Source organism: Hypomesus nipponensis, chromosome 3, assembly GCF_054491055.1.
Source record: "Hypomesus nipponensis isolate SF chromosome 3, ASM5449105v1, whole genome shotgun sequence".
Lineage (NCBI taxonomy): Eukaryota > Metazoa > Chordata > Actinopteri > Osmeriformes > Osmeridae > Hypomesus > Hypomesus nipponensis.
The window spans coordinates 10997589-11023166 of NC_140363.1; the positions used below are offsets into that span (position 1 = coordinate 10997589).

General features: G+C 42.9%; 1 protein-coding gene across 1 annotated transcript; it reads right to left on the reverse strand.

The window, feature by feature from the left end:
* Positions 1–308: 308 nt before the first annotated feature.
* Positions 309–24282, reverse strand: LOC146299776 (leucine-rich repeat transmembrane protein FLRT2). The gene is made up of 2 exons (XM_084675878.1): positions 24129–24282; positions 309–3544 (listed from the first exon to the last, which is right to left on the reverse strand). The coding sequence occupies exon 2, from the start codon at positions 3010–3012 to the stop codon at positions 988–990; it is 2025 nt and encodes a 674-aa protein (XP_084532004.1). The 5' UTR covers positions 3013–3544; positions 24129–24282; the 3' UTR covers positions 309–987.
* Positions 24283–25578: the final 1296 nt, after the last annotated feature.

A 25578-nucleotide genomic window follows, 5' to 3' on the forward strand; every position in this document is an offset into this window, starting at 1 on the left:
ACATTGTAAGCTGATAATTTCAAGGCACATATACTGTATTACCATAACCTTATTTTCTGCTGATTAAAATCTAAAATAATTGGTTCCCATTCTGCTGAATAGGTGTCAGATGTGCTTGTTACAGTATATTCCCCTACAAGTTACACTCATGGTTCAAACTTAACTATCACACAACACATACTGTAGTTATTAAACTGTATTTCTAGTTTGGAAAGCAAACATGTGACCTGTGTATAATCCAGAAAAAAATACTTTAATCAATAAATTATGTAAATAGCCCAAATCTACAATAAACAGTAAGTGTCATATTTGAATTGTCAATTGTTTATCAGACATAAGTTATCACCGGACAAATAAAAAATATTTACTTGTTTAAATGTAATACTTGTATCAGGAATTCAGCTAAAACGTTCATGTATAAATTGCCATTGCAGCATAACTGCAAAGCCACAGCTACTGGATGTATTAAAGTTTGCAAAACTCTGCTCTCTTGTGGTACAATTTATAAGCAGTTTCTCTTTCTTTCCACCTCCACCCATTTTACAAAATACCCTTTTTACATTTTTATTCTCATGGCCAAATTGTGCATCATGTCTTATGGCTACTATTCATGTGGGTTATTTCACTTGTTTAGTAGATCTAATTTGTTTTTACACTTGCTATCTGTGACTTCAAATATATGTGGCAATCACATACAAACCTAACATCTTGTATATGCTAATGATTGAGTTCTGATTGTACAAGTCTGCCCAAACAGAACTTTGTACAGCAGCACAACTTTGAGAAACACCAATAACTTACAAATAAATCAAGATTGTACTAAAGAATATTAAAAAAGCATTGCTGAATACAATATTATTGTCCAGCCGTTGTATAAATTACATTGTTGACAGAGGTCTTTGAAATATATACTGTACAATGTCCTGTAAGTGTAGGATATTTCTTAATACAAAGGATTCTCTAGTCTTTTTTCTTTATCCAAAACCATCATGTACGGCAGAAGTCTGCATCCTGAACATTATTCTTGCAGTACACTGTGCTGTTGTTCCCCAGGGGGCAGTCTCTGAAGCCTATGCCCCCATTAGGGGTGTAAATAGGCTGGATGCGAAAATCTCCCTTGAGGAGCTGCTCATTGTTAAGCGAGACAATCTGGAAGCTGGTTTCAGTCATTTCCAAGATGGAGTTATCTTTTTTGGTGCCCGCTTCGCAGTAATCGTCTTTTCTCCTGCCTCGGTTGTATTTCCAGTTGGTGGAGGATGACCTGCCTGTCTTGTGCATGTGCCAGCAGAATATGCTTAGTAGCAGCACAAGGACTACAATCACTGCCCCACCGATGAGACCAGCTAGTAAGAAGGGAGAGCTGGGGTCCTGTTGTGTGGCCTGCTCCGGACCGGACGGTCCTTTGTTATCAGGGTTGAAGGAAGCTGGTGTGGTGATAGCCTCTGTGCACACTGTGTCATCTTTGGGACGGTAGTTATTGAAAGCATCCAGTGGGATGACACAGATGCGATAGGTGGACTTAGGCTCCAGGTTAGCCAGTCGGATGCCCCGGTGCTCCCCACCCACCATCCTCTCCCGAACCGTGTCCCCGTTGAGACTGGGTCCCATCCTTGCCCACGTGACCTTGTAGGCCGTGACGGGGAAGGCCGCCATCCAGCTGACATGGATCGCAGAGCCATTGAGGACAGCGAAGGTGACTTGCAGCGTCTCCCTTCGAGGGTCCAGGGGCTTCTTAGTTCTATGTTCCCTGTCTTTGGGTGGGTAGGTGGGCAGTAGGGGTGTTTGTGCCGGGGGAGAGGGTTTTTTGGAGGTGTAATCAGGGAATTGAGTAGCCGTGGGGTGTTCCAATGTTGAGGGGGCATTGGAGAGGGTGCTGTGCCCTGCGGAGGTGGGCAGGTGGGTGGGCAACGGTGCTGCCGGCGTGCTGTGGGGGCACTGGATGAGCTCGTCGTTGAGCTCCCTGATCACCATCCCCCGGACCGTCTCTGGCTTTTGGCACATGAAACCGCGCACGTTGAGCGAGGCTGGCAACGACTTTAACCACACTACCACCCATTTAATGCTGCAGTCACACAGCCAAAGGTTGTTCCGAACAGTGAGCTGTCTCAAGCTGATGAGACCGTCAAAGACCCCCTGTGTCAGCGACTGCAGCTGGTTGCTGGAGATATCCAGCCTCTCCAACTTTTTTAACCCCCAAAACGCTGCCACAGGGATCTTATTCATCTGATTCTCCTGGAAATTCAGCTTCGCCAGGACCTCGCCCGGGAGCAGTGAGGGCGGGTATGTAAGGGAGTTACGGGCCAAAGAGAGCTCGCGAAGGGTCGTCAGGTCCTGGAAGGTTCCGGGGGCAATGCCCTCATCTGTCAGAAGGTTCCCGTCCAACAGGAGGCGCTCTAGGCGAGTAACATTCCTGAACGCCTCCTCGGCAATGACAGCAATACGGTTCTCGTCCAATCGCAGTTCCTTCAGGTCCTCAGGCAGACCAATGGGCACGCTGCTCAGGTGGTTCTTGGTGAGGAAAAGCATCTTAAGGCTCACAGCCTCCCGGAACGCCCCTTCCTCCACCCCTACAGTCGATATAGAGTTGTCATCCAGGTGTAGCTCTTCCAGCCACAGCAGCTGTGCCAGAGCTGCTCGTGAGATGGTCTGGATGTTGTTTTCCTGGAGGTGGAGCACCCGCACATTCTTGGGCAGGTTAATGGGGAACTCGTCCAGCTGGTTGCCATAGAGGTACACGTTCTCCACGGAGGCGACGTGGTGAAGCTCCAGAGGAAAGCCAGCATTGTTGATTTGGTTGTTGTGGAGGTAGAGGGTTTTGTAGCCCTCGCCGATCCCCAGAGGCACAGAGGTCAAGCTCCTCTCGTTGCAGTAAACAAAGGTACGGTCGCAGCGACACTCCTCAGGGCAGTTGGTGGCCCGGGAGAATTGAAGGTGGAGGCCTAGCAGTATGGGTATCCATGGCCTGAGAAAAGAGGCCCAGTCTTTATTCCACAATCGCAATTGTATCTCCATTGTGAAAGGCAAGTTGAGAGTCTTGTCAGAAAAGCAATTAACAAAACCACCTCCTTTGATTTAGAGAGGACGCTTAAAAACAAGTAGCAATCCACACAGGAGGGTTCTTTGACTTTCCCCAGTGTGCTTATAGGGTTGCTTAGTTCAATTTGCCTGTAAATGTGCACTGTCGTTGGAGGAGGCTACTGGTAATCCTTCTGTAATTGGCTGTCCCAAGCCTCCCAGCACAAGAGCAATGGTCTCATTAAACAATGTGCCTCCTTCATCGGCATCCATCCACACTCGTATAGGGGACAATAGCAACGCTCATCACATTTTTCCTTCTCCTTGCAGTGGTGGGATTGGGGGTGGAGGATATTTAAAATGGCAGACAACTCAGACCCATGCAAGCTAGATCCGGGGTTATCATTGGAAAGACCCTTTCTTCGTCTTGCTGTCTTTCTTTCGCTCTCCCTCTCTCTTTGTCACGTCACTAGCTGCTGGGCCCAGAGAGATTTTGCCTCCCTTGGACTTGACATTTGGATCCAGAGACCTATTCCAATGAAGGAAATATAGAAATCAGCGTGTTTCTTTTTTTAAAGAGGCATGCTTTTTAAAAGTAAATAAACCATCCTTCAATTTGAATTCCTACAATACAAAGTGAGGCATTGCTAATTGTGTAAAACCGACTTTGGTGTAAAATGGGAGACATATAGTACTTGTTTAAAGTCAAAACTGTGCAGGAATGAATGTTACAAAGTATAATTAGTTGTGTGTAAAACAATGAATTAGTGCTACTGAATAAGTAATTTGGTAGGCTTATTCTTAAATTAGTTATCTGTGTTTAGATCTAAGTGAGAGAAAACATTGGAGAATATGGCTACAGTTTATGGTGACACAAGCAGTCCATGTAAGCTATGCAAATTCCAATATGAGCTACAACCCGAGTTTCCCTTCAGGGAAAAGACAGATGAAAAGATGTGTGCCAGCTAAAATGTAAAACTATATTCATAGAACACAATGTACAATACACTTTTTGCTGATGTTGGCAAGTAATGCTAAATTATAAAACACAATACAGAGAGAAATAGTCAAATAAATATATCCATAATCAAATAGACAGGTGAATAAATGAATTAGAAAGTGAGCCATGCATGGGAACAAAGAAATGCATCTAGGTGCAGTGATCTGTGAAGTGAGTGATCCTGAGGAGATCACTTGCTCGGCGCTCACAAACTTGTAGAGGGCATTGAGGTGTTTAATCTGTCAAATGCCATGGTGATGGACAGAGGTACTCCAGCACTCTCACAGGAAGAACAGTCCTCACATTTGAATGATTCTAGGAGGGGGGAGGGGTTGGGCAGAGAGAGATGCATGTCTCTCAAACCAACACTTATGTACACAATCAGACTTAAACGCACATGAACACACATGCAGATACACACAGAGCACATGCCGTCCATGTGTACATCAAGAGAGACAGAAAGACGGGTAGTGAATGTCTCTCTAAATCGTGAACACTTCTTGGCCTGGTTTCCCAGATTCGTTAAGAAGAGAGCGCTCTTAGAACGTTCCTAAGAATATCTTAGCGTTAAGAGCTTCTTAACAAATATGGGAAACCCGGCCCTTATATGTAATCCAGGAGAGAGACAACAAGAGGAGAGACGCAAATCTGTAGTGGATGCACACATAACCCCCCGTCCCACCTCACACAAACCACAATACAACCATCCATCCACACACACACAAACCATAATACAACCATCCATCCACACACACACACAAACACAAACCACAATACAACCATCCATCCACACACACACAAACCACAATACAACCATCCACACACACACACACACACACACACAAACCACAATACAACCATCCATCCACACACACACAAACCACAATACAACCATCCATCCACACACACACAAACCACAATACAACCATCCATCCATTCATCCACACACACACACACACACACCATATTACAATCATCCACACACACACACAAACAAACACAAACCACAATACAACCATCCATCCATCCACCCACACACACACAAACCACAATACCATCCACACACACACACAAACCACAATACAACCATCCATCCACACACACACAAACCACAATACAACCATCCATCCACACACACAAACCACAACACAAACACCCCTCACAGGATTACTCAAACATCACTCCTATTTAATTCAAAATGTAGTGATTCAGTTGTTTTAGCAAGCAGGGAGGAATAGCAAGTTAAGCTAAACCTGGACATGATGAACACAGGCTGTCAGCAGAGATAAGAGTGGACAAATTCCAGCACTCAGGAAGAAACTAAGATCGATGTGGACTACTTCTAAAGAGAAAGGTGCTGTGTGCACAAGGTCAGGACATTTGAATAAAGTTGACTAATTTAGCCAGCGTTGTCTGTACAATAGCTATACAAAGGTTAAGAAGGGTTCACACACTATAAATACAAATATAATACAATCTACAATAATAATGCTACTCAATGGTCAAAAGAAGCATGCACGTACACATTTGAAAGTAATGTCTAACTTCTACAGTATACTCTCAGTTTATTTGCAAACACAAACAGATTTCAGCTCCAGTGATAAGCTATATGCTGTCAAGATAAATGTGATGTTGTGATCTGACAGGGATAGCCAGTGAAATGACTTCAGTCTTGCTTAGTGCCCTTTGAGAGACATCAACAGTGGCATCACACAGGACAAAACTATATAACCCTTTCACGGTGCTATCAGAAAGGGACAGTTTATTCGGTTAACATGACGATCAGCGGTGAAGGCAACGCAACTGGGGATTTGCAAAACGTTTTAACAATTTTACTGTTGCCGGTTAGGGGGTTGTGGTTCTAGACAAAGTTGCCACTCGTTGACATTTGCATGGTGCGGAGGTGCATAGTTTTATAAGGATGCGTACAAAAAAATGCCTTTAATGCTGTTTTGATTTCAACCTATTTACGGGATGATTTTACTGCTCTGGATGTGGATCTACTCTAAGTGAAGAAACAATGACAACAAAATATATCCACAGCGTAAAGTTCCTGAACGCAAACTCCATTAATTGTGTGGGTGGATATGAATATATCTTTGCTGAGTGGGAAACGAGTAATTTCACAAAGCATAACCAAAGCTGAGAGTGATACATTTAAAGCAAAACATTTAAAGCCTACTTCACCTTTTTGGGTGAGGACGAAAGTCTTGAAACCGCATATCCACTAAACATCATAGATCTATCCCTGGTTTGGTGCCGCAGAAGCGCTTGATTTACGCGCTCATGCAAGACACAAAGTCCATTTCATGACTGGTGATGCTACTTCGTAGTCCACGCATCTCGACCAGATTCTCCTCCGAGATTATTAGGGTTGCGCTCGACATTGTGGCAAGGGAAAGTCCGGGCAACAATTCAGCTTCTCCGCAGTACACTCCACATCCCCTTGCCGGCACCCCAATCCTTGGTCCACTGGGATAGTTCAGGGGCGCCCCTGAGTTCCAGGCTAGCTTCACCAGATTAAAGGATTACATTAGGCATAGCAGTTTGCTTCAACCCTTTCACTGTGTAGCTCACAAAAAGCACCAGTATTTCACAAGAAAGCGGTGGGATCTCCAATCCATAATGATGACTTACATCGAATTGTTTGTTGCTAATGCAAGTATAGTCTTTCCCCCTTTGCAAACCCGTGGGAGACGTTGACTGTAATGTATTCGGTTAATAGCGATCTCTTCCCACTGCTATCGCTCTCTCTCTTTTCCTCTCTTGCGCGCTCGAGCCCCACCTCTGCCATACACGCATTCCTTCCTACCACACACACACACACCTACACACACACACACAGACACACACACGCACACTCTCTCTCTCTCTCTCTCTCTCTCTCTCTCTCTCTCTCTCTCTCTCTCTCTCTCTCTCTCTCTCTCTCTCTCTCTCTCTCTCTGAATATTTGTCAGCCTTTCCCTGGGGAGAATCAGTTTATGTACTAAACCTGTCATTACTAAGGCATCGGTTCTAGCAAAAGGCTATAATAAACATAGCACATGTTATTAAACTGTAGATTGAAAAGGGGTGGCAAGTTAAACTCGTGCAAAACTAGGCAATAAGGCTATCCTAATGGTTTACATTTGTATACTTTGCCAATATTTGCGCAAAATATGTGTGTTTTTATTTTTTTGGAGACCATGTCTTACGACGAAATCATACAATTAATGGCTATTGATATTTCCTGGCAAGATTGCAGGCAGTTACAGCAGGACAGGCGACCGGAAAAGCGCAATCAACGAGTGAGCCCGTGTACGTTCCCAGCGCGAGCGCTCCAGCACCAGAAAGACAATCCACCGCTGACATGAAACGCGCTCATTATGTTGGCTTGGAAGCTCCAGGATCTAAGTAAGATCCACGTGTCCATCGTTCAGTTGGATAAAGAAAGTTATCTACAATAAACGATAAAAAAAAAGAAAATATGGTTTTGGAGCCTGTAGGCGACTGCTTTAAGTGGTGGAAGGACAACAAGACTGCAATTAATTCCAGTATTTTCTGTGGATAGCCTACTAGGAGAGGTTCTATACCATTTCAACTGGGGCGAGGGGGGGAGCGGTAAACCAGGGCCAGTTGTACTGTTAAAGTACAACTGTACTTACTGTACAATCAGTCAATCCAGTAATTGAATAGACTCCCGATGTCAGTCTCCCTCCCTTATCATACACATTGACTGGGAGAGGTGTGGAATCAAACACCCTTTTTAGCCAACCACTCTCTTTTTTAATTTGATCTCGTAGTAAATAAATATACTTCAACTGTATGATTGATCCTGAGGGGATATTTCTGAAGAAATTGCATCACCTATAGCAACAAGGGGCATGGCCTCATCTTCTGATAACATACAAATTCATATACCCTTCACTTATGTTTTCATTTGCCTTAACTCTGAACAATTCACAGCAACAGTGTCCGGTCCAACCGTGACTACCTCACCAGAACAATTAGCATCCCCTTAGTTGTGGCTGACTGTTGCTTACACAGCGAGGACACATTTGTTCAAATAAGCCTTTGCTTTGTGCTTCAGTGGCATAAGACTGAGGGATACTGTGGTTGTTTGAATATAATGTACTGCCATGCACTCTCTTTCTCTTATCACAACGGTTAATGCCACTATCCAGGACTGTTTGGACTCAAGTTCCCTTGCCAAAGACCACATCTGCTGCCTGGTCACTATCCCCATCTCCCAAATTACTTTTCAGACAAATCTGGTTGACTGTGGTTTATTAATAGGATGATAGGCCATATCAAGAGCATGGCAACAATACGCATCTTTATTCAACAAAGCTGGCTTGGACACACTTGTTTGGGGTGTGGGTGTGTGTGTGTGTGTTGATATAATCTGTGTTATGAGATTATATGCATCCGGAAGCATGATAAACCCAGGCAGCTGCTTGGCACAGTGAGATGACTCTGCTTGACAGAGCCCGCATCATCTGAAACTGTGGTATGGCTACATTGAAATAGATAGCTCCTGTACTCAAACAACAAGCCTAATAATTGTGTGGGATACCACAAGTAAAGTATGAGTGTTGGTTTATGGATAATGCTCTATGGGGTAAGATGTATTATGAAAAGAAAGAGAGTGGTACGTCGACATGTCTGCTTTTGCCTAAAAGTGTCTCGGCCTGTGTAATCAGGTAGTGCAAGTTCAACACACCATATCAAGGTGGCAGTAGTGTACAGGATTGTACCATTCAGACTGGATAGGGAAAACCATGGCATGTCCCGTATGAAACACACCGCATCAGAGGCTCAGCCCCTATGATTGTAGAGCAAACCTCTGTACTCTGTAAAACATACACTTGGTGTACACACACACATATGAACACAGACATACTCATACACACAGACGCACAAACACACACTTATGCCCTGAATGGTGTTTTGTGAAATAAGATTGTGTTTGGCCTCAGGCAAAGTTAATAGGCTAGTACCGAAAAGCATTTCAGTCTAGATGAACATATTGTTAGTTCAGAATATCTCGTATAGAACAAATGTGGGTGTGACCTTTTGTCGTGAATGGACAAATGGACGTTCTCCCTCTCATGGTTATCCCTGTCACCATCCCAGCCAGCCGAGGATGACACTCACTAACAGGATTAAGGACGTGCGCCTCAGTGTCTGACTGGTGTCACGGTCTGTCTACATGTTAGACGTCACCGCTCCACACTTCTTTCTAGATGAACAGACAGGCGTGTTAGAAGGCCGCCTCATCAACAAATGACAGACCAACTTTTGCAGAGAGAAAGGATGACAGCGTTCAATCGGTCGGCTTCTTCTTTTTTTTCTTGTTATTTCTAGAGGCAAATTATTGAAGCTGAAAATTCTAGTTGATCCGTCTAGTTGTGTGTCACGTTGATTTTGTTCTGTGATTCAGTCCCGCATTTGTGATTCAGTCCTATATTTGTGTCTTGTGCGTCATTGCACATTGTGAAATGTACACTGGGAGCAAAACATGGCCCACTGACGACCCCATGGAAAGAAGGGAATTGTAGGGTTAAATGACAGAGCTGTTCTAATGGCTTGGAAAGCTGTCTTTGTCTTTCTCTCTAGTTCTACCCACTGTTGTTGTTCTTCAAGGTAGAGACATTCGGAGAAATGTGAAGTGAAATGGGAGGGTAAATCATGAGTGGTGTTGCTTCAGCAGTGTCACTCTCTCTCTCACGCCCTCTCTTCCTTTTCTTCTCAAATTTTGAATGTATTTGATTCTATACTGGGCTTTTCATAGCATCCCCCATGTGCCCAGCTTGTTTCCTCTCTTGCTATCTCTTGTCCCCCCCCCCCCCTTCTCCTCTTGCTCTGACAAACTTCCTCAGTGACAAACGTTCTCTTACTCCGCACTTCTAACTCTCTACCCATATCGTTGACTCATATAAATTCAAATGATTACCCTGTATTAATCTGCGCTCCCTTTAAAACAATCTCAACTTTCCCCTTTTCTCTCTGCCATTTCTTATCATGACCACTCACTATCATATTAGTTGTCATATAAGTTCTCCTATCATATTACGTTGAAAAGAATCCTTTGTAGTCTAGTCAGCACTGTCCTAGCTCAATTCTCCTTTTGCTGATTGTCACATTTACACAGTTTATCATTTTGACATCAGCAGATATCAAAGGTGTTCCACTCTGCGCTTCTTGTACAGGAACTTACTGTTGCATTACGTGGATTTTGATTGAGTGATTGATCGGAATGTCATAGAGTACATAGTACTTGTGGATGTTGAAACAACTTCTTATTATAGAGGGAGAAGCAGCAACATCCCTTTAAAGGGTCAACCCATTTTACCAATACCTCCAGGCTGTGCTAAGGGCACGAATGTTCTGTCACAGCATACAAGATTCCCTCACCCCAATCTAACTGTCATTTGACCCCTCTTGAAATGTTAATAAGCAATATCAGTGGTAGATATTCTTTGAAAGTAGGGTATCATGATATATAGCCATTAGATGAAAAGTGTGCCGTGCTTTTTGAAGGCTGGGTTAATAAATGTCTACGGCAGCGGGACATGACGAAAAGGTTGATTCGTATACAAACAAAATGCAATTTTGGATCTATTGCACTCATTCCCTCTTTCTCTCTCTTTCTTTCTCTCTCTTTCTCTTTCCCTCCTTCCCTCCTTCCCTCTCCTTCTCCCTCTGTCTCCCAACCACTACTCCCACCCCTCTCTTTGTCTCTCTCGTTGTTACTCTCTGTCTCTGTTGTTCCTTCTCTCTCTCCACACACCTCCCCATCTTCTCTGTATTCCTCCCCATGCTCTGGAGCCAGGTACGAGAAGGGGCCATTCTGCAGAGGAATGACCAGATGGCCAGAGATATGGCCCTGGAGATGAGGAAGACTCCCCAAACCAGAAAGAGAGAGAAACAGAAGGAAAAACAGGGAAAGAGAGGGAGGGTCAGGGACGAGGTCTGAGAGGGAGAATAAGAAAGAAGGAGAAGGGGAGAAAGACAGAGGTTTCCATCTACTGGGGCGATCTTTGCTTGATCTTAGCCCGTTGCCCATACAAGACATGTGCGCAAGAGATGGTGGTGGAGCAGAGAGGGCAAAGCGACAGACAGCGCTGGCAAATGTGAGTTCGAAAACCGTAGAGATAGACAGCATCTACTGAGAAGGTTGCTGTAGACACTGAATACAAATTGGGTTGGAGCAGGTAGCTCACCCACACAATCAAGTTTGTGAAAGAAGACAGAGAAGACATATAATACAAAGAAGGAAAAATAAAACAGTACGGGAAGACAAAAAGGTTTTGAAATATAAATTGACTGAAAGATAAGAATAGAGTGTTTGTAAAAAGAAAGGAAGGGGGAACAGAGGGGTGAAAGGAGCGCCCCCCACAGAGTCAGACAGCGGTTATCTGGCCAGTTGTGAGCCTGAAGGGCAGCAGAGGTTCCCAAGCCTTGGTATCTGACGCTTTTCCTCAGAGTGCACATACCTCTATTTGAAGGGGAAAAAGCAGCGATGATGGCTGAGAGAAATGTGACAGGGCAAGGCAGAAAAGTGGAGAAAATGTGTAAAAAAAAAGAGAGAGAGAGAGAGATACTGTAGGTCAGAGACTTAGACTTAGAAAGTAGCATGTAGAAATAGAGAGAGAGAGACAGAGACAGAGACAGACAGAGAGAGAGACCCAACGGACAGTCTCACACACACACAAACCACCCCAAGGCAAGCTTTACTGGCCTGCTGCATGGTGTTTTTATAAGGGAGGACTTGTGCAGTGCAGATCCCTAATAGTAATGGGCAACTTACTCCTCATCTAACACTATTGCTTGGACCACCAAGTGCTAACAGTTAAAGGAAATACTCTGCCTCAAGCCCTCATTCTCATCAAATTATAAAATAGGATGCTAGAGTGAAGGTATGCTATTTACTACACGTGCAAACACTTCATAGAATAATTTAAAAATAAAAGTGAATTTCACTGTCACAAAGAGACAGGGCTACATTGATCTTCGGCACGCTACACAACACCTTCCTCTCTGCTGACTCATCATCAGTGGCCGCATCTTTCTCTCTCACACCTCTGTGGAGACTGGAGAGCTGTGTGGTACCTTACAGTAAGTAGACCCGTGACGGATGATAATGTAAGCTAAAGCTATATTAATGAGTGGGGGTGTCACATTCTGCTCCAATTCTTTAGCAGCGGGTCGGCCCCGCGGAGAGATAATTCTTCCCCGGGTGGCGTGGGGGGCCATGCACTGGCGGCTGGCACCCACCCACTCGCAGATTAATGGACGAGCACCGGCCCAAATGAATCACATATGGTGCGTATCATTCTGCTCTGATGGGGCCGGGAAGGAGGTCTGTTTTGCTATCACATACTAGAGGACTGTCTCTCTCAGTCTGTTTCTGGAGAGAGAGAGACAGAGAGAGAGAGAGAGAGGGACGGAGAGAGACGGAGAGAGAGATAGATACTGCGTTTCAGAATGACAGAATGAGTGTGTGTGTGTGTGTGGGTGTGTGTGTGCATGCACATGCCTGCTTGTGTGTATTTGCCCTGAAGTATGCCTCAGTGTGCGTGTCCATTGTTTGAACCCCGCCAAGTGAGATTTTAAGCGTTGTATAATTCATGCCTTTCGGCCTCTACCTGTGCCTTTGGGGTTCATCACATGACATGCTAGATTAATTGCGTCGCCGGCGGGAAGCTGAGGAGCCAGCACCTGTCCCGTCACAGCCATACATCAGCATTAGGAAATCAGGCCTCTGTGATCATTATTTATCAAGCCTGCTAAATGCCCCTAAGGCCCCTTAACACTGCATGGGCCAGGAAAGAGAGGAAGAGCGAGGGGTGGAGAGGGAGAGAGAGAGAAAGAGAGAGAGAGAATGAGACAATGAGAGGGAGGTGAAGAGGGAAGTGGAGGAATGGTAAGAGGGAGAGATAGAGACAGAAAGGGAGGGCGAGAGTGAAAGACAGGGATAGAAAGGACCATTTAAATGTGTATTTAACAGACTTGGCCTTGGGCCCATTGGGGTTTCTGGAGAGAAAAGAGCCGATTCTGCTCAGGGTTGTAGTTGCTCCTAACCACAGTGATAGCTCCAAATTACTCCATGCCCAACTGTGGGGGGTAAAAGAAATACCAGATCCAATATTACTTGGCCCAACTCATCAGGCTATAGGATTTTATTAACTTTTCTTCAATGGATTTGAAAATGTAAAATGATTTTATTGGAATGTATTGTAAAAATTATTATTCGATTGTACTTCTCTGAAGCAATTGACCAGCAGAGAAACTTTAAGGATCATGCTGTTACATTGGAATTACTTATCCAGAGTAACTTCCTTTTTTGAACATATTATTCCATTTAGAATGTGCTGGGTGAATTAATCAACAAGACTTTTAACCTGGAACGGCAACTTGTCAAACACGGACAGACCAAGGCCAACACACAGGCACACATGCATCAAGACAACCAGGACCTCTCAGGTTTTCATAGTGAAATGGATCTATAAATCTACACATGCAGTTCCTTTCCTTCCATGCGTTATAATCAGATACGGGCAGGGATGTGTGGAAAACAACTTCAGTCTCCACTAACTGTGTGGTTTCAGTCTAGGTTTTAGAGTTTATAGGCATTCATCAGTCAGCTGAGTGGAGATAAGAGTAACACCAGACAAGAAATAGGACTCAAGAATAATGAATAGATTAGAATAAAAAGACACGGAAATGGTCTGCTGCAAAGTCTGTCTGAGGTGCATAGGTCAGACCAACACAAAAAAGAAAACGAAAAAGGGAATTCAAGGATAATAGAACTATAACTGCAGGCAATTTCACAAAATAAGTCAAACTGAATCACCAACAAGACAGTTATCATGTATCAGTCCAACTCAACCTATGAGAATGTCTTCTCCATCCATGGTTCCCCCAGACCCCTAGCCCTAGTCACCAGGTTCTGTCCTGCAAGCCCTAGTCACCAGGTTGTGTACTGCTAGCCCTAGTCACCAGGTTGTGTACTGCTAGCCCTAGTCACCAGGTTGTGTACTGCTAGCCCTAGTCACCAGGTTGTGTACTGCTAGCCCTAGTCACCAGGTTGTGTACTGCTAGCCCTAGTCACCAGGTTGTGTACTGCTAGCCCTAGTCACCAGGTTCTGTCCTGCTAGCCCTAGTCACCAGGTTGTGTACTGCTAGCCCTAGTCACCAGGTTCTGTCCTGCTTTTTACCATGCTTAGGACATGATGTCCTCCACAACTGTCTTTCCACGATTAAAGTGACTTGATACAGAGAAATACAAGGCATAACTAGGAATATAAACAACAAATTATATAATCTAGGATTCTAATGAAGTTGGGTTTGTACAAATTCTTGAGATAACATAGACAAATGGTAAATCCTTCCATTTATTCCACAGTTTTAAAGAACAAGTCATGTTCAGAAACAAAAGCCGCATACAAAGCTTAGAGGGCACTGACCGACGTTCCGACAGTAGACACACTTCATTTGGGGTACACGGTGACTCCCACATTCTCAGCCGACACACTTGCATTCCTCTGACTGGGGTTAAAAAAAACCCACAGGAGGTTGTCTTCTGGCTCCCATCCAGCCGGTGTGATAGGATCCCTAACAAGAAGGAGTTGTTGTGATGAATGGGCCCTTTCTTGTAATCTTCTGCATACCGAGCTGGGGGGGAACATGCAGTTCGGGCTGCTTGACAGTCAAGCCTCCCAAAGCTCATAGCCTGTCAACCTGGGCTCTACCCTGTCTTTCCAACATACAGCACATATCAACACTGCTGCCCTTCCCTCCTCCCAAACACACCAAGGTTGTTTTGGTCAGCCTGCCATGTGTTGGAGAACCTGCACATGTATCCTAACTGACCCAAGGACTGTTGTCTGTAGGAAGGTTGGGGCAAGGGAGGGGTGGAGGAGGCGAGGGAAAAGGGGAATATGGTGGGGGATGAGAAGGAGGGATATAAATACTGGTCCCTGTTGGCTATTGTTGGAAGTAATTTACCCTCCCACCACCACCACGAAGTACACGATGGTTGTCTTTCAACAGCCTACACTAATGAACTGTTTTGCATGACAGCGCGCATTTATAGAATAGTCACTCTGGCACTCTTTCCCCTTCTCACTCCCTTGCCCATCCATTTGACTCTCTTTCCAATAAACTGAACACTCCATCCACATGAGAGAGCTCTCCACCTCACCCCGTCCCCAATTAGTCATTCATACATAAATATAAGATAAAATAATCTCTCAAAATGCCCTTGACAAGTTGGTCATGTAAGTAAAACGTTTTTCTTGCCATGTTTCATACACTCACATGTACATGTATCAGTCTGTGTATGGCACTATGGAAACTTCCTCCCACTAAGTGCCAGTGTTTTTGACATAGAGTATTCCAAACACCTCTTTCACAATTCCCCCAAACCTCCGCTGCTGCTTGTTCCCATGACAGACAGAGAAACACTGCATGTTTGCTGTCTTGCCATTGCAACTACAATAGAATCCCGCTGATATGTTAATGATATGTTAAACTCTACAGTAATCCAGATGTACAAAATTATGTTCTCTTTTGTCAAGAACACAATTAGAGTTGTGCCACTTTTGATTAACTTGAAAGTACGTGGAAGACATTTGGTATGTAGCAGTAATTTGTGTTAGTGAATGATTGCTTTCATGTGGCAAAGGTAAAACATGACACAATTAAGCACTCTGTGCTTCTAGTTTAAACAGCAAAACTTTAGCGATTCAGTTTAGTGAGGCACAGTAGCCTATAGTGCATAGACTCAGAAACAAACTTGTAAGTGGTTGAAAAATAATTTTTTTAAATCCACATTCCTTATGACTGTTTTAGGGGAAAATTCTGTCTTGTGCCCTTGAGGCTCTCCAATCTCATTTGCTTATTTAAAAACAGCCGCTGACCTTACGCCGCACAGCCCACTCCAAACACAACACAGATATGAAACATGCTTGTGCTCAGGCCCACCAATACATATACGCACCAAATGCATGCTCAAACACCACCCAACCTTACCCCATCACTCTTGCATAGAAGCATAGACACAGACACGCACACATACCCCACCCTACATCCCATTACCCATCACACATATGTACACCACCCTATACCAACTGACCCCACACTGCACTATTCTGGAGTGAGTATCCTTCCCTTTGCACACAGTTAGGGAATAGGATAGATGATCATGCTGTTTACAGAGTCAGGCGAGTGGTCGGGTGGATTCCTAATGACCGCACATTCTAGCTCTCGCTCGCAGAGACTTCCCAGCAGTTCAAGGCCCATTGCCAAAGCCCGGGCCTCATCAGTATGCTGTGCGGCGGTGCAGACAAAACGCTTTCATCACCATGCAGAAGACGAGAAGATGGTACTTTTGAAAAAGTCTGTTTTCCCTGAGAAGGTGGAAGATGATGAGAGTCAACACTTTCCCTGTTTGTCGGTTGATATGTTGGTTCGCTTGTCTGTCTGTCTTTCTTTCTTTCTCCCTCTCTCTCTCCTTCTGTCTGTCACTCTCTCTCTCTACCTCATTCTAAATCGTATTTCTTATTAAGGATATGAACATTATTTTAGCACTACGAATTGCAACACATTGTAAAGACAAATCAAGTTAAATAATGCCCCTACTATCAAATCAAATACGATACAAACACAAAAATAAGTTATGTTTGACACAAATATTCCAGAGGGAAACAAAAAAAACTGTTTAGATTTTGGGCCAATATAAGAGAAATGTACAACTTCTTCCCTGATCTCTCTAAAATGAGACAATTGAGCACACTCCTGGAGCAAGTGAAGTGCCGACATATTATGAAGCATAAATAGGATGAATCATAAGACATGACACATTATACAAAAAAAATCTAAATAAAAATACTACAACTATCAAACAATTCAGCACATAACATTTTTGTCTTGATTAAATATATCTTAGGCATTACTCATATGCTGCCAAAATCACTGAACATTTTATAATAATAAAATAAAATTGGATCTTAATTTGTAAAGCCTAACCTTCCCTTATAATGTACCAAACTGTAAATAAGCAGAGCTAACGTTTTATATAACTACATTGTTGTCTGCAGTGTTGCCATCAATTGTAACAATACATGCTACTAGTGATTTCTGAAAGTTGTTTGCATGTCACGCTAGCAATCATTATTCAGTGAAGAGGTGTTGTGTTGCTGTAGGCACAATCAAAAAACATAGAATATTTTGTGCAATACACACGTCAGTCTTCCTCAATCAGTTCAAATGTAACTGTCAAAACCTTTCCACCTATATTGGCAGACACATTGTCTGCCTGTCGAAATGTTCTCTCAAACTTTTTTCCAAGGTTATGCCGTTGGTTAGAGGAAGCAAAAGAGGCTCAAGTGGACTGAGTGGTGTGCCACAGTAGCTAGCTCATTTCTGTGAGTGTACATTACCTGTATATAAAACGGCTGGCCTCGTGCCCCCCCCCCCCCTCCCCCCATGTCATAATTTACAACGCAGTCAGTAAAGCTGGGCTAATGGGAACACTCCCCCTAAAGGACTGAGCCCTGCTAAGTCCATCGTACATCATGTCACACTGACTGTGCCTTGTCCACTCTCTCCACCAGCAGGAAAAGGCACCACAGAAAAAAAGGGGTGAAAAAATACATTGAACAAATGACATTAACAGGAGCACTTTCCGCCTAGCAATAAATAGAGGGGGCCCATTTTGCCTTGGCTCCCCAATGCACTTCACTCTGCCACTCCGGCACAGTGGGTATTTTTCAAGGCTGCATTATGATTGACAACAGCTTGTAACTGGCAGTCAAAAGCCTCCTGGACTCCCCCCTCCCCCCCCCCCCCTCCCCCCCCCCCCCCTCCCCCCCCCCCCCCCTCCCCCCCCCCCCCCCCCCGGAGCAGTGGAGTCTCACAGCCACAGTACATGTGTTTGGAGCTTTTTGTAGAGCTGTATGTCTGTTTTAAAATACATCACTGACTTGTAGGGGATCCAAGACCAAGGTTAGCGACATACATATGAGTCAAATAGTTGGGATGAATTCACCAAAAACCATTCCGGGGAATTAAAGAGGATTTACTGAAACTAAATTATTTTATCGAACAAAATCTCCCAAATCACCCATGTCCAACATAGTGGTTCACGTGAGTGTTGTAGTCAGAACCCCCCACACCTTCAACTGCATAGAAGACCCATCTGATAACCTGTCCTGGAAAGTCGGGTCAGATTACAGGCTCCACTGACATGACCAATCATTCTTTGATCCCTGTCGACCTTGTCTTTTGTGGACTGTCACTCTCAACTGGAGCTCTAGTAAACAAGTGCAAATCATCCCCGAGCTATGGTATCACAAAAAAATACATATCTTATGAATTAAAATTGTTTTAAGCGGCCGGTAAAGTTCAAGGGGGTGTATACAAGCACCTTGCGTAGGGAAGCAGAGGGGTGAACGATGAGGGAGTTGTTGGTGTGGAAGCAACATTGCCGTGCCAACACAAATTGACTCACTTCTTGGAATCTTTCAATTTTCAACAATAAATCATGAAGGGGAGCAGAGGGCCAGCCAATCTACAGAGGGTCTGAAATCCTAGCCACCCAGCATTGTGTGTGTGTGTGTGAGAGAGAGAGAAACCAAAGACGGCCATGGACAAGAAGAGAGAGTAGAGAGTGAAGAGATAGAAATAGAGATTGTTTATGTATTTTGAGTGTGTACGTTTGTACACACATTGTGTGTGTGTTCCTGCCTCAGTGTCCCTGAGTTGGTGCGTACCTCTGTGTGTGTGTACTGAGGTAGGGGGGGGGGGGGGGGCTCAGAGAGAGGCGTCTCTCTGGATCATATCTGAGCCACTTAATCATGTCTCCCAGCAGCTGAACAAATGGAGATTGATGTTGTTCCCACTTCTGGTCTTATCCCTGTGAGTGGCTTACACAGAGGCATGACTGATTCCAACACATGCGTGTCACAAGATATACAAGCTGCCGCAAGTATTAACTACTTCGTAGGACATATGTTTTGAAAGAGAGTGGACATGTGTGCTATGTGAGGGTAGGATGGGATCCTGACCTGACAGGACATGCAACATGAGAGAGGGACCGGGAAACAGGGTTCCCATTTGTTGCCAGATATTTAAAAACATAACGTACCAGGCTACATTGAATTAATTTTCTGTGAGTCATGTTCTACTGACTTATGAATAGTTTCGAAATACTCTCAAAGTGTTTAATTGCTTAATGCTTGATATAAACGTGTAGTTGTTACAAACAGAAAAGGCTGAGGAATGGCATATTGCACTGAAATCATGCAAAAACTGCCGAAAACAAACTTGGGTTGCTGGTAACTGTTACCTAATTGTCTACTTAAACTGAGGCAAAACAGCTTAAAATCTGAATATCCAAGTTCACAAAATTCCAAATCCTAATGGAAAGCAGTACTCAGAAATGTTCATGAAAATATTGCATTGTTTTTGTGAGGACTTGTGCAGGTATTTTGTTCCTGAATGAGATAACAAGAACACATCTGAAAATGTGCTATACAGGTATTGTGGATTTTGCTTTAGATTCAAAGTAACATACAATACAACTTTTAACAATAACATAACTTTTGATTTGGATGTGTGTGTGTGTCTGTGTGCGTGTGTGTGAATGATATTCTTAATGTGTCTGTGGGTAAGAGACTTAAGAGGAGAGAGAAAGATGGGGGAAGATGGTGAGAGGGGGGGGAACAAAGACAGAGACAGTTAGACAGAGCGGGAAAAAAAACATAAACAAAATGACTAAACAATGTGGAAATCAACACATTGATCCAGCATTCACACCCACATAAAACAGAGCTTCCCAGGGTGCTATGGATGTTCTCTATCAACATAATCAGCTCCACATGGCTCTATGGGGTGTGCAGAACTATGTACATGCTGTACCGCGCTCCAAAAATCACTGCTACAAATCACAATCAAATGTGTTAACACACAAATCACTGGTCAACAAAAACTGTTCCACGTTTGCTTGTGCAAAGAGTTATTGGAGGGGTTGAGATCAAATAAAGAATTATTGCACTGACAAGGGGGTTACTTCATACTGGCATCAGTCCTAATATTATCTCTGGAGCAAGGAAACATTTCATCTAAGAGCCTGTTTCCAATACTTCAAACTCCATTTGAAAGAATCTGTAGGATTGGCTGACAACTTGGCCTGTCAGTTATTCAGAGTTTAGCAATCCAACTGTACTATAACTCTGCCACCCACTAACTCTGCCCACACCCATTACCTGGGTGAGTGGAACATACAGATGCCTCATATTGCACTTGTGCAGTTGACACTTGAGGTCAATATTTGCTATTCCAATCCCAGGTATGGTTTTAATGCAATTTTTCTTTATTTCTTTCTCTCTCTGATGCTAGAGCTAACACTATTCCACTCCTCTCTATCTCTCTCTCTCTCTCTCTCTCTCTCTCTCTCTCTCTCTCTCTCTCTCTCTCTCTCTCTCTCTCTCTCTCTCTCTCTCTCTCTCTCTCTCTCTCTCTCTCTCTCTCTCTCTCTCTCTCTCTGTCTCTGTCTCTGACTATCTCTCTCACTCTGTCTCTGTCTCTTCTTTCTTTCTTTTCCTCTCCATGGCATTTGCCATTCTGTGTTCTTCCATTTGCACAAGGCCTCTTATTAATGTGACACAAGGTTAGGGATCCACTTACTAAACAGCGGCAACTCGTGTCAGGTAATCAACTGAGCATGGCATTGCAATTTGACCTAGGTCAACAGGGCGTCACATGTACCTCCCTTTTAAGACAGGATGAGATGTCAGTTTACTGAAATCAGGACATTTCGAGTGACATCACTTGGCCAACCAAGCCAGAAGAATTTCAAGAAGTGTTTTATTACATGATGCTAAATTCATCATTTGAAAAGTTACTGAACAGAATAAAGAACCCATTAATGTCCTTTCCTATGCTAACAATGTTATTCCTGAAGATGAAATTGATCTTTAGTATAAATTCTTAAAAGGTAATATATATATATGTTTCAAAATAAAAGGTTTTTCTTTTGTCTTTCTCTTTTCTTTTCTATTGTCAAAAAAAATGGGAATTCTGTTTTCAAGACATTGCATCAGTTTTTTTTCTTCCACCAAATAACAGTAAAAACACAACTTGGCCTGTGTTCTTTAAAGCATTGGCTGCATGTAGGCCTGGCCACTAATTGAGGCTAAATTACTTGGCTTGCAGGGATGAAGGCTAATCTAAAGGCTGATTGGAGTGTAAGCTTTTATTAAAGACGCCATGCATCCCACTCATTGGCAGACTCTGTTTCCACTGTTTTTGCCTGGTTTCTTGGCAGCAGTGTTTCAAACACGACCCACCAGTAAAAAAAATAAATAATAATACTTGGAGCCTCCTTTAAATTGCCAATTAAAGGGAATTTAGTCACATTCCTCTGTTTTTACATCCACACTCTCCTTCTGGTTCAATGCTAATATATTTTTCTAGCCAAGTGCAACAACAGCACAATACATTCCATAACAGACCCTAATGTTTGCCATATTGGAGCAACTTCTGAGCCTATACTCTACTGGAAAATCTGAAACACAAATTTAGGATCTTTATTTAGAAACCTCCTTGATACAGCACTAAAGCTGCAATGGACCCACCTCTTCTAACCCCCCATCCTCGCTTCCATAACCAATGCAATAAAGGTTAATAGGCATTTAGAGTCACTGATTGGGCCACAGTGGGAGGTCCTGGGATAAATATTCAGATGTTTCAAAAAGAGTTAGGTCTTTTAAGTAACAGAACACAGGAGTCGAAGCCCCCTGCTAGGAAACATTGTATCTGGTTCTGTGGGATATCTTCACCACATGATGAATTGTATGCACTTAGTCTCGGCTGGCACAATCTTGTATTTGCAGGCAATATATTTTAACCTGGCGATATGGCATAACAACCGAAAATTGGGTCTGAGTCCTCACTTAATGTGTATGCTAACTTTATCTTGTGTAAGCCTGTACAATGTGCAATCTCCATTTAAATACAGAACCAGACAATGTTCTAAAACACTGAATTGTGAGTTAAGTCTGTTTTCAGAGGTTGCAGAGGAGAAGGTGTTACATCAAAAATGAAACAGTAAGCAGGACAGATGACTTTGCGGACTGCAAACGAGACCAAACAATCCCTGCCCTGGCATTGTTCAAGGTTTTAGGAGTTAAAGTGGAAAAGTGGGATAGTCACTGCTTAGCCTCAATATGTCTCGCCTCATTTGTGTAAGAGAATACCCCTGGAACCATCCTTAACTTGCTCTGTGTTTCATTTTCGTTCACTGCCTGTTCCCCCTGCATATTTCAGTTCTGCCCTGGGGCCGGGACCCACTTTAAAATGTCTCCAAAGCCAGGAAAATGAGCTCAAGGGAGAGGGGATCTATGGATACATGTTTTGACTATGTTACATTGTCAATTGGTATAGGGGATGGTGTGTGTGTGTGTGTGCGCTTGTGCATATTTATCTGTATGGTTGCATATATGTGTGTGTGGGTTTTTAAGTCTGTTTGTGAACTTAAGTGTGTTTATGCATATGTATGTGTTTGTGTATATGCGTGTGTCCATCCAGTATTTTATATTTCCTCAAGTACAGTGCCTTTAGCCCCCTGTCCACAGCTACCAGCAGTGAAACTTGTTAGGTCAGCAATCTGTCATTGTCACATGTCTCACAACACATTCATGTGACTTCTATGTGACAGGAGCAAAGTAAAAGACCTAGAGGGGGTTGCTTTTAGATAATAATGCATTTCCATCAAACCATGATCACACAGGGGACAGACAGTTGTATTTTCTTCTACTCTTCTGCTAGTCATCTCCCTGAATGGCGTTACCAGAATATTCATATTTAAAACTAAAAATAAGCTACTGCCACAACAGCTTCCAAACCCCGATTGATTAAAATGTATTTTTAAGGGACACAAGGCGTTGTCATTTTCCCATTATTTCCATTATTTCATAGTGCTACAATTTACGACTCATTGCTTGAATTTCTTTACGATCTGAGTGTCACCATTTCTCTGAAAAGCTCTGTCCAGTACAAGTTTCAGCACTGGGTCTTGGTATTTTAATTCCTTAATCAATGTCTGTAAATAAAACTGCAACAGCTAAAATAAGGCGCTGCTGATGGGATTGAGTCATAACCTGTGGTTTCACCTCCAATCAATACACAGTAAAATACAAGTGTTTGGACTACAAATGCAGTTCAGGCCAACAGTAGAAGGAGCCCATGGTACAATCTGGATTTAAGATCCTTTCAGTAGAAATACTCAAGGGACTCAGCCAAGCCTTGCTTGAGGAGATACTAGATTGACAAAATTGAATTGCATTTCCATTCTGTCAAGTAAAACACTAAATGAAAGACCTTGATCTCCCTTTATCTGCTTCACTTTGTATCTTCTATTTCTGGCTCCTAATTCCCTGAAGTAGTTCAGAGAACATGTGTAAGTTCCTGGGACTGCAGGCCAATTGTAGTAATTTTGAATCAAACAATCATAGGACTAATGTTAGAGATAATTTTACGTGTTCTTTTTTTCTTGGAATTTGTTGATCATCAGGTTGCAAAATAAACCACAAACCCTTAAGTTTTTTTGTAATGCGGTTATTATGCATTTGTTTTTGTGGAGAAACAAGGTGTCCTTGTCTAGCATAAACACAGAACAACATTGGATAATATTGTGTTGTGTTTTATTAGTAATACATGTCAATGTTATTGTGGACAAGAGGACAATGCAATAAATACTTGTATATTTAAATATGTATTGCATTATTTACATTAGTTAAATAAAATGACTACTCAACCATCTTGTTAATTTTATAGAATGACTGATTCTATGAAGTCATCAACAGTTCAGTATGTTATTGTGTCTGTATTGTACATTGTATGTTACGTAATACTTATTTAGCTTTTAGAGTGTACCCATTAGATATTTTGTCCTTAAAAATAACGTCTTGTGTTTTATTGTGTTTGTTGTCATGTACAAGTCTGGAAAAACTCACACACAATTTTCAGCCTCAGAAGAAATGCAGAGGCTGTTTTCATCACGGCATCTATGCAGGGCATAGCGGACAAGTCATTTAGGAAACTGTCTCTCTTTATCTTCACTCACTGTTTGGCGTAAAGTCAGGAACCCAAATTCCTGGGGTCTCGCCGTCCGCTGTGGGGTTCCTCTTTCTTGTCCACTGGTTACTTGTAAACTTAAAGAGCCGGGCAAGAGAGAGAAAGTACGAGAGTGAGCCTGGGGTGGTGGGGTGGAGAGAACCACACAGCGACTCTGCCGACTTCTCAGTGAGATCAACACCTCAGCGTTTCCTTCTCCTCCCTTGGTGTAACATAACCCTCTCCCTCCCTCCCTCCCTCCCCCCCAGCGGTGGACATGCCCTCCACAGCAAGACACCTCCATTGCAGTCCCCGGTATGAACTTCCCTCCCTCTTTGTTTAACCCTTTCGCCTGAGCGATGAGCTCACAGGTATGGATTCAAGTTTCCAGAGTTGTGGGAGAACAAATGTAAGATGTGTAGATGGAATAGCCTGGATGTGCTAGGAGGATGGGGTCTCGCAGATGAAGACCATGTGAAGATCTGAAAATGAAAAAAATCTCTGAACTGAACTGAGAACCATAAACTAGGGGAAATGTGCTCTTGATATAAAAGCAGTTTCCCAAAGGGGGGAAAGAACCTTTTTGAAGGTAGGCATTTTTATGGGGAACCGTATTAACAATACATACAGTTGTGTTGTTTGTCAGGGAAATTCCACTGGTGAACCATGTGATTATACACTTTTCTATAATCCCCAGTAACTATTCATGACCTTTCTTAATTTGTTTGCTTAAATGTTCGGGCTGTGCTCCATATGTATCACATTTTTTATCATGTGTTTTTTCATACAGTAGACAATGTATAGAAGTTTGATAACATCAGTATGCAGTGCAGTTAAAGATTAATACTGTCACAAACTGTGATTTGTCCAAACTATAATACGTATGTTTTATCGGGGATTTCAACTCAACTGTTCCATTATCTTCAATTGATGGGAGGGGTTGGAAGATCACCAACATTAACAAAGTACAAAGAGTATAAAGTAGAGCCCATATAATTAAGCAGTGAACTCTTAAGTATCAGAGTGTGTATTCATTATTCAAGAGGGTAACAGAGAATGCTTAGATAAGCCTAGCACAGGCTCCCATTGGGCCCAGTGCTTCTCCTTCCCAGGCTTACTGGGAATCGCTTGCCAGAAATATTTATGTCTTTGCCTTCATTTTTTTTCTCCAGTTCCAATCACATGAAAATAGTTTAACAACACAGGAAAACTTAAAATAACATTAGTAAGGAACAGTTCAATTGTTAACATTTGCAATATGTAGCGTTGTGTTTTTGAATAATTTGAAGATATTAGTAAGAAGTTAAAAGGTATACATGTAGCCTTATTATGATATTTGAAAGCCATGTGAGAAATGTTACCAAACTATATATTACCTAAAAGTTGTCTGGGAACAGTACATTCTCAGCTTTCAGTCAAGAATGTATGGGAATGTGATCTGTGTAAGAACATTAGCCATT